Consider the following 10,202-nt stretch of genomic DNA (forward strand, 5'->3'; position numbering starts at 1 on the left):
AGGTATATTTTGCTATAACAAATGGCTGACTGTACATTATAGCTTACATAACTGCAGCTAAAAAGACATTCTGGTATTACCACCAAGTTCCTGCAACACTTTATTGCTGGTGTAAGGAAATAAGAGTGTTTTAAAGACAAAAAAAAAAAAATGTCCAGTTATTCAAACTTGCAACTCTATAGCACCCTCTATGGAGTAGAAAGTGTCAGAAGTCAGGGAAAAAAAGACTTGATAGTCACAACTCATTTATTTTTTTTTTATATGGAAAACAACAGATGCACAATACAGCAAATATTAGTTGTTTTATACAAACTGAAAAAAAAAATCTAACTACATGAAACTGCTTCAAAACATTAACATCTATACACAAGTGAATGTACACATATAAAACACATGTATACACTCTTTCAATATATTATTATATAAAGAATTTGTTTTGTTTTCTCCTTAATAAGCAGAGCAGCTTGAAGAAGTCTTTTCCTACCATGACTGTAGCTTAATGTGTGGTTGTATGACCCAGACCCAAAAATATATGGATAGGTAGCATTTCATGTAGTTGTTGGATCCCGTGTAGGTAACATATTTTCTTATAGTAGAAAGTTTGAAGTGCACCTAAACTTGTGTGATTCAGGACATCCTATGTGTCTTTTACAATAATTTCATCCAATAACGTCACATCTGTAGTAGAGTTTCCATTCTTTAATCGGTGATAACCTAGAAGATATGCAGATAAGCTGCCTTCATCTTTTTCAGATTCGAGCGATTGTCGATTTCACACTCGGAAAGCCCTGGAGTGTTCTGCCATTATCTGCTTGAAGAGTAAAACACTGCATGTTTAAATGGAATGAGTCTCTCACTCGCAGACAGTTTGAAGTCAAGTTTGATTGTTTTTCCAGGAGGGTGTCATGGTTGAAGAACAGGCTGGCTGGTGGGTATCCATCCTCAAGCTGGCATCTAGACCAGCTCCTTCAGTTCAACAGCAGCATAAGAACCAGAGCCGTGAAAACAGAAGGTGTAACTATTGTTCCTCTACTATAAATGTGTGGAGTCCTGGGTGAACTTTGTTTCAGAGTGCTTGGCGGAAGTGCCTTAAGGTCCTCCAGGGCACCATACGCAGCCATGGAGAACTCCTGATCGCCTGTCGTGAGAAGATCGAACACGCACGACTGGAAATAAACGTCCTCCACCTGCAGCATCTCTCGACACTTTGTGGTCGCACGTTCCAACATGTCCACGTGTGCCGAGAGGCCTGGCTGCAGCTCGCCGCCATCGCCCTCCCCGTACCGGCCGCCCATAAGCCGCGGCGGATGCAGGCTCTGCTGCCGGTTGAGCACGTGGGCTTTGATGACCTCATTGCGCGGACAGCCGTGCAGACACAGCTGCAGGCCGCCGTTCTCCTCCGCTAAGTCCTCAGGCATGCGGATGGCGAAAGTCAGGTAGCGGCCGACCTGCCGCACAATGATGGACGTGCCTAGATAGCGAGCGTGGATCTTCACTTGCCGTATACCTAGACCTCCACTACCCTCCGCGATCCACAGGCTCTCTGCTTTCCCACCGCTTCGCGTGCCGTCCTGGAACGCAGACGGCAGGTCCTCAGTGGTGGCCTGGTACACCTTCTGCTCGGTGCAGTCATGGTAGGACTTGAAGATGACTGTTATCTACAGGGAAGATCAAACAGGAAATGGTGAGTAATAGCTCACACTGAAAATCAATACATGAAATTGCTTTCAATTGACTAGAGGATTGTTTCAACATTGTGTTTTTGTGCAGCCTGATTTGTTGGAACATGTCCTAACCACCAGGTCAGTGGTGTTTTAGTATTATTTATATACTATTATAATATTTCATTTTCTGAATGAGCTTTTATTGTTATATTTTTTTTGTTATGTGCTTTTGTCATTTTTTTATATTTCTATTCAGCTTTACTTTTATTTCAGTTTTAGTACTTCGACTTAAACTTATTTTAGTTACCTGCCAAAGCAACATTTCTAGTTTTGTATCTAATATTTATGTTTGATTTCAGTTGTATTAGAATTAACGAAAACCATTTTTTATTTAACAATAACAACAATTAACCAAGTACGGAGAAGCAAATCAACAAGAGACTAACAGAAGCATTCTAACCAACAGTGACCTGGTCCAAAGTCCTGCATCATATTATTAAATTATACAATATTAACATATTAAACATCAAAAATGTTCTGATTGGATGAAATTGTCTCACACTGTGCAGCGTTTTGACCTATCGATGGTGGACAGGAATTTGTGGAGGTTTATTCCTTTTCACTGCGTCTCATATGTTTGTAAATGCAGTCTGCGTGAATGGCGCTTCGGCTCTTTGGATTAAGCAATGCATAAATACATGATACTGTTTTGTTCATAATTGTTTATGCAATTTAAGAAATTATATTTGATTTGTATGAGTTAATTTAGATGTAACGCATGTTTTTATAGAGTTACTTTTGCTCATTGCGCCCTCCTGTGGCCTCGGGAGACAATTAGACTTATACAATAAAGACCTATTTAATCTGCATATAAAACATTAGAAATTAGATATTTGTTTAATTTTTATTGTGTTTGATTGTTAAAACAAAAAATATTTGTTGCTTGTCTCAGTAAACTGTGTTAATTATAAATACAGTGGTTAAATTAAAAAAAAAAATTCTATTGCTTTTTGTTTTAAAAAAAGGGTATAAAAATGTCAATAATTATCGATACCGAACGATATGAAACATAATATCTTTGATAATTTTTTTAGCTATATCGCCCAGCCCTAGTTACTTGCATGTAATTATGCATAATTTATTGTTACTATAATAGTAAGTACATGTAACCTGTGTGACAAGGACACCTTAAAATAAAGTGTTACCTAATATTTTTAAAACGCAAACTAATAAAAAATGACAAAAGCACATAGCAAAATTGCTCAAATATTTTAACATTAAAATGAATACTGTAAATATAAAAACAGCAAATTCAAAGTATGAATAAAAACTATAATAGTATATAAATAATACTAAAATAACATTGGAAGAGAGAGCTTGCTAGTGCCATATAGCCCTAGAGCTTGAGGGGAAAAAATTAATAACCGGTGTAACCACATGATGGCAGTAGAGGACCAGAGAAAAAAATAACATGGACAACTTGGGATCTGCCAGTATCTAATCTAAACCAAATTCAATGACTAATCAATGGAACATTTAAAGGCAGATTTTTATAAAACTCTGATCAAGTCACAGAGCTGTAAGCCATCAACTGTCAGTAAAATGAAGTCATGTTCTACATGATTAATCCAAGAATGTCCACTACATATAAAGCTAAAGGTATAGCACTGATGCAACGTTTTGTGTCAATTTAGAAACATATCATGAGCTCTTCTTAAGCCAAAGGATAAATTAATGAGAAACAATTAAACAATTGTTCTCATAAACACTTTTCATGTTAAAGTCAGTGGTCCCCTGAAAGTTTATTAAAATTACAAGATTTATGTTCTCTGGTATTATTATATTACTTTCCCTCTTTTGAAAAAATGCACAGACATCGTCATTCCCATGTTACAGTCATACTTCATGTCTGTTCACCTTCCAGAAACTAACCGACCGTAACCAGAGTCTGAATCATTTATTTTCCATTCCTTCTTTTTGTGTCTCCCCCACTCTTTGTGAAACAGCTGGGGGATTCTATTATAGTCTTTTGGTCCTGCATTGTCGCCACGGCTCAACAGTCTAAATCCACGTCCCTTAATAGAAGAGAAAAAAAATGTCCCCCTAATGCCATCATTGTTTGGGCTGACTGTCTGTCTCTCTCAAGCTTTTGGTTTGAATGGTTTCTTTGGACCATGCGAGAACATAAGACATGGCCCATTTTCCCCCAAAATCCTCACAAGTTTCAGTTACATTTATTTGGTAATCTATTTTGATATTATATTATGATAAATTAGTATACTTGTATACTATAGTATCAAAGAAAAATGTCACCAAAAATATCCTCATGTCGCCCAAACCTATGTGGCTCTCTTTCTTCTGCAAAGCACAAGTGAATATATTTTTAAGAATTTTTCAACATTTTGTCCATACAATGAAAGTTAATGGGGTCCAAAACCAACTTTCTTACTTCTGTAAAGCATACAAGAAGAGATTATTGAGAAAGAAAAAAAAATCTGCGTTTTTGTCTTTACAAAGTCATGGGATTCAAATGTTGGTTTTGGACCCCACTGACTGACTGTATGGACAAAAAGCTGAAACATTCTTCAAAATATCTTCATTTGTGCTCTGCTGAAATAGTAAGTCATATATGTTTGGAACAACATGTGGGTGAGTAAATGATTGCTTTTTCACCTTTTCAACACTTGTACTGATGACAAGGCTTCAAAACAACTTTTGCCCAATTTCATAAAACCACCAGTATCGTGGTTACTCTGCTTTACTAAAAAGACCAGTACAAATTGGAACAGGTCACACTTACAGGAAGTTAGCAAAAAGCCATTTGCACAACTAACCTTGTTGGTTGCTGTAGCACTGGAGCCTTCAACCACCGGTACGTTTGTGACTTGAACCGAAAGGTATCTGTTGTGGATGAGCGGCCAGGCTCCTTCAACCCTACATGTCTGGAACTCATCCCGAAAAGTCCGCAAGTGAGGATCACCAAATAATCCACAATGTCCGTACTTTTTCTGTTGAGCTGCCGGGCCCGAGGCGAGCACCCTGCTTTCATAGTTGCAGACGTCCACCACTGGTGGCTTGGAAGTGCTGGGTGCTTTGGCTGACGACGTTGGGCCGTCGCTGGAGCAGTTGTGCTGTGCAAAGAGCTCTTTAATACGGAATACAGCGGAGTGGTACACCAAGTCCCCTCTACAGCCATGAGCTGTGCGACGCGTACACAACGAGTAGGCCCTCAGAGTGATGCAGTAGTCCACATCTGGAAGCACCTCCTCTTGCAAGCCACCGGAGGGTGAGAATGAGGCCACGTACTCCGCATTACAGCGCTGAATTCGACATTTTTGGCAGCGCACTGTTGAGAATCAAGAAGAATTAGACATTAATGAGATGCATTTAAAACTGTGAGAGAATCACTATTTGATGGTTGGTTGGTGATGGAGACGTTCATGATTAAAGTTCTTAGCCTTGGATGGTTTCTAGCTATCAATCTATAGACTAAACCTGTTTAACAGCTACACAACTGCTGTATTTTGTCATTCTGACACATTCATTGGTTGCACTCGAGTTAGCATGACATCTGAAAAGATAACTACAAGCTGGCGATTGCTATTCCAAACCAAGAAAGCATTCCTTGTCTGGATTCCTTTTAGTGTTTTATGGTTATGGTCTAACAAAAGTGTGAAAATAGTTACTGCTTCATTTGATATGATGACTTTCAACTGCTTTGAATACAGGCCCCAACAATAACAAATGGGATGGAATTTGGCTAGCATTATTAAAAATATGAAAAACTCCCACTGCTATGACGTAGTAATTGTATTCTACAGGGTTTCCACAAATTTTGACCAATGAATTTCCATGACTTCAGAGTAGTGTATGAGTAATTACTAAAAATATTGCACATTAGCAAGGAAGCAGCGGTGCTCATGGGTAAATTAACTTATTTAATACATTGTTCATGTTAATAATATGGGATTCATATGTAGCCTACTTTTTAGAATAACATATACTATCTTACATAAACTGTTCTAGATTAATCGTTATGCATAATTTACAACTCTGTGGAAATGAATGCAATATCTCTGTTTTTGACTAGGCCTAATAGACAGATTTGTGAGACAGAGCACTGGTGTGAGGTGACCATGTACTAATTTTTCTGCTGGACTGGATGCATTTGTCATAGTAAAAACATGGTAAATTAGTGGTCTGTCAGTATGCATTTAGTGATATGTTATAAAACATTAATAGTTCTGATTAGCTGGAGTATTTGATTTCACTTTTTTTCACACTATATGCATATTTAGTGAATTTGTGGGTTATCATACAGAATTATAAACAATTCCTAAACGGAGTTTAAAATGGATTTATATTCAAAGTTGTCTAGTAATGTAATATTATTTAACTTTATATATGGCTACTGTTAAATATTAATTACTACATTAAAACAGTTACTATTCATATTGTTATAGCTAATGATTTAGTTAACATCAAAGAATACATTATCATTCTGTAAGGGGGAAAACAACAACAACAACAACAACAACAACAACAACAACAACAACAACAACAACAACAACAACAACAACAACAACAACAACAACAACAACAACAACAACAACAACAACAACAACAACAACAACAACAACAACAACAACAACAACAACAACAACAACAACAACAACAACAACAACAACAACAACAACAACAACAACAACAACAACAACAACAACAACAACAACAACAACAACAACAACAACAATTCAATCGTATTCAGAGCACACAGCAAAGTATTTGCTCATTTTTAGCTATACCAAACCGATTTTTACATCTAGTTCACATTCGCGAACATTTATAACTTCGTCTAGCGACAAAAAAAAAAATCCTGCGCGTGCTTTTCAGAGAGGCATAGGCGGTTAAAACGCGCAATTAACGCAAAATGTAAATAACCCATATTTGATCGCTGCTGTTCACAAATGACTATTTATTACTCTTTAAGGCACACTTTCTTCTTCAACACAGTCACGGGCTTTCGAAGTAAACAACTTCAAACGGCGACACGGCGAGAAGCTAGCCAGGTTAGCGAAAGTTTTACTGCCAAACTAATAAAATATCTGACTAAACTACGTACTTTAAAATACTTTTAAAGAACGGTAAATAGTGAGGATTAACTTCAAACATAATTTCAGAAGGTAAGTATAACATTTGGTTATATGAAATATGTTGGGTTTAAATCTTTTCGCAAAAACGGTGCTGATTTCCTAGCGCGTTAGCAGCACAACTCTGGCCTACAGAAGAACTAAATGCGTATAAATGGGAAGGTAGACATTAATATGAGCGATTGTGCAATTGCATTAAGTAGCACGTTTAAAGTTTTAAAATACTTTTTTAGAGATTTTGATTGAACAACTTCTCTCCAAACGATAGTGTAAAGTTTTCCCATTAGCTCTCGCTCTGGGATGTGTGCATGCGCATAAGAGCGATTAATACGAGCAAAACTATTTACCTGGTTGGAGTAACAGGCTCATAGAAACCACTAAAAGACAAATCCAGTTCCAAAGCTGCCGCTTAGCCAGGTTGAGAGTGCCGCTTCTCCCCATGCCAATCCATTCAGTTTGATTGCATTTCTCCAACTGCTGCTCATCGACGTTGAGGCTGCGAGAAATCACACCACTTTTTCATTCCCTTCCCCAGCCACTGTCATTCAAAGGAAAAGTGCTGAAAAGCATCGCACGGGAGGAGCTTCTATTCGCCAGCCCTTTCTATGAAAGCTGACAAGTGCTCAGTCACGTCTTTAAATGAGTTATGCAGTGCAAAAGTATGCACATAAAGAATGAATGATTCTGTCTATAAATGAACGTTTTAGGTTGCATGAATGTCGTTTTGTTCATTTTTCATTACAGAGTCAGTCAACTATTGTTAGTTGTTGGCATGCTTGCTATAATGTTTTTAATAATTTAAAACTTGTTTTCTGCCTAAACCGCTTTTTAATTGTTGAAAATATATTTTTTGAAAGATACATTAGCCTAAGTGATCAATTAAATGTGCCAAAACAAACATGGGAACAAGCTGTCATCTATCAATTGCCTCGCTTTGGGCAGCTGAAATTCTACAAAGCTTATTCTAATCTATGTAATAAGCTGAGGAAAGCTAAATAAATTAAAATAGTTCAGCCTAGCCTGGAGGGTTAAATTTTATGATGGGCTTCAGCATGCTAGTCCTACATCCTCCAGTCTAATATCATGGTTTGTTTAACTACTTTATTGGTTTCCTGCTGCTACTTTATTTCCTGGTTTATAGTTTGATCATGTTTGCAGTTGGTGCTTTGAGATACGAGGTTACATTGTGATTATGGGAAAAGAACAATATATTGCTTACCGTTTGAAATGATTTTGTGGATCCATTGAGACTGTAGCCTTGGAGTAAACACAAAATGTACACATTAATTTATATACATAATATTTGTATACACATCAGTGTCTTCATGTTTGTTACTTTATATATATATATATATATATATATATATATGCCCTTGTATCATCACACATTGGTTGATCAGTTGAAGTTTGACTTAAAATTACATTTCATTCTCCCTCACAACAATATGTGTATTAATGTAGTCAATGGTAATAGTAATGACCTAAATACTAGAGAGCTGGCTGCCCCCATAAAGTCATTCCTGTCTCAGGTCTATAGTGGTATTGATACTACAGAGGCATCATTCAGAATCTGGCCACTGAAGCAAATACCTCATTCACTCAGGTGGATGGATCAGTGAGCCCCTTACAAGCACCTCATGCCAGTAGACGACTTGACAAGGCTGATGGGCGGAGAAAGAGTTCTTTCTTTCCCCCACGTTTGTGAGCATATTACATTGCATGACCCAGCGAATATACATATTCCTCTGGTCGAAACAAGAAGGGAGCGAGTCGATTACAGAGATGAATCAGGTAAAAAAAAATGAAGAAAAAGACAGAAAGAAAAACGAGAAAGAGAAGAGAAAGGAACGGAAACGAAGGGATAAGCCAGTACATTTCTCCTGACACTGACTCGCTTGTTCTTATACAATAGTGGAATGAGGTCAGTCTGGTAAAATTAGCCATCCGCTTCATGGCAGGACTGAATGCCAGGCCAGTGAGAGGGGATGGAGAGTCTCCATTTGAGAAACCAGAGAAATAAAGAGACTACATTTTTTGACAGAGAGTGAGATGAAGTACTGGGAAGAGAAGAGAAGAAGGTAATTTGCTAAAAGCCCAGAACTCCTACAAAGCGCAAGTTAAGAAAAATAAGTGAAATGGAATGATATGAACCATTACACCAAGTAAGAGACCAAAAAAACTTGACCTGAATAGTGGAAATAATGATTGTTTTCGAGCAGGTTTCCTGAAGACTCCCCTCATCTGTCATTGGTTGAACAAACAGCTTGGCGACACCTCAAGCCCATGCCATTTGTTGAGCTGCTGTTGCTGTTGTCAGGCTGGTCGGGATGTTCAATGTTTTTATAACACCACAGAATGTTTACACTGTTCGGGGGAATGAACTGACAAACTAAAAGGTTAGAAAGTTTTTATCACGCTTAAGCTTTCAGAAAACAATCGGCTGAAGCTTTATGCTATAAATTCAAAGGTGGACACAAGAGTGAGAGACGGAGAAGCAGAGAAGTGACTGAAGGAGTGTAGGAGAGGGAAGAAAAAGAGGAAGAAGAATTGGGTTTCCACTGACTGTATGTCTGGGCAGCTCCATATGGTCCTCATTAATGTGCTGACTCTGTGGGAGCAGCTCCACACCACGCTGCTTGTTTTTGTTATTAGGTCCATCACATTTCGGTATGGAGGGCACTGGAATATTGGGCCACTGACAGGTCTTGCCCAGTGGTTCTCAACCAGTGCTGTTATCGGTAACAAAAATGAAAGTTTTCGCTAATTTAAATAAAATATAAATATTAGATGAAAAATCTTAAACTTAACAAAAAATAGAAATGTTGCCTTGGCAGCTAATTTAAATAAAATAAGTTGAAGAACTAAAAAAATAAAAATGTAATAAATAAAAAAGCTAAATAGAAATAAAAAAAACCTGTAATAAAAATGACAAAAATACATGACAAAATGAAACTTAAAATGAAAAAAAAACAAATAAAAAAAATTGTAAAATAAAAATATTAATAGTATAAAAATATCACTGTTTTTGCTTCTTTACACAGACTGAACAACGGGCATCAAGTACTGTAATAATATACAATACATAATATTTAATGCTGTCAAACGATTAATCACATCCAAAAGAAAAGTTTTTGTTTACATAATATATGTGTGTGTACTGTGTATATTTATTATGTTTATATAAATACACACACATACATGTATATATTTAAGAAAAATATGTTGTTTATATATTAAATATTTATATATAAAATAAATTGTATGAATATAAATATATATATGTAAATACATGTCAATATTTTCAAAATATATGCTGTACGTGTGTGTATTTATATATACATAATAAATATACACAGCACACACATATATTATGTAAACAAAAACTTTT

At 36.7% G+C, this 10,202-nt stretch overlaps 1 protein-coding gene across 1 annotated transcript in view; it reads right to left on the reverse strand.

Moving 5' to 3' along the window:
- Positions 1 to 344: 344 nt before the first annotated feature.
- LOC107675903 (RGM domain family member B-like) overlaps positions 345 to 10,202 on the reverse strand; it is a 15,360-nt gene continuing 5,502 nt past the window's right edge. Inside the window, exons 2-5 of the mRNA XM_016470398.1 lie at positions 8,034 to 8,071; positions 7,162 to 7,310; positions 4,499 to 5,010; positions 345 to 1,658 (exon numbers count right to left, since the gene is read on the reverse strand). Coding sequence (XP_016325884.1) covers positions 969 to 1,658; positions 4,499 to 5,010; positions 7,162 to 7,310; positions 8,034 to 8,071 — 1,389 coding nt within the window. The 3' untranslated portion in view covers positions 345 to 968. The remainder of the gene's footprint in view (positions 1,659 to 4,498; positions 5,011 to 7,161; positions 7,311 to 8,033; positions 8,072 to 10,202) is intronic.

The sequence above is a fragment of the Sinocyclocheilus anshuiensis genome, unplaced genomic scaffold (assembly GCF_001515605.1).
Source record: "Sinocyclocheilus anshuiensis isolate Anshui unplaced genomic scaffold, SAMN03320099.WGS_v1.1 scaffold2048, whole genome shotgun sequence".
Lineage (NCBI taxonomy): Eukaryota > Metazoa > Chordata > Actinopteri > Cypriniformes > Cyprinidae > Sinocyclocheilus > Sinocyclocheilus anshuiensis.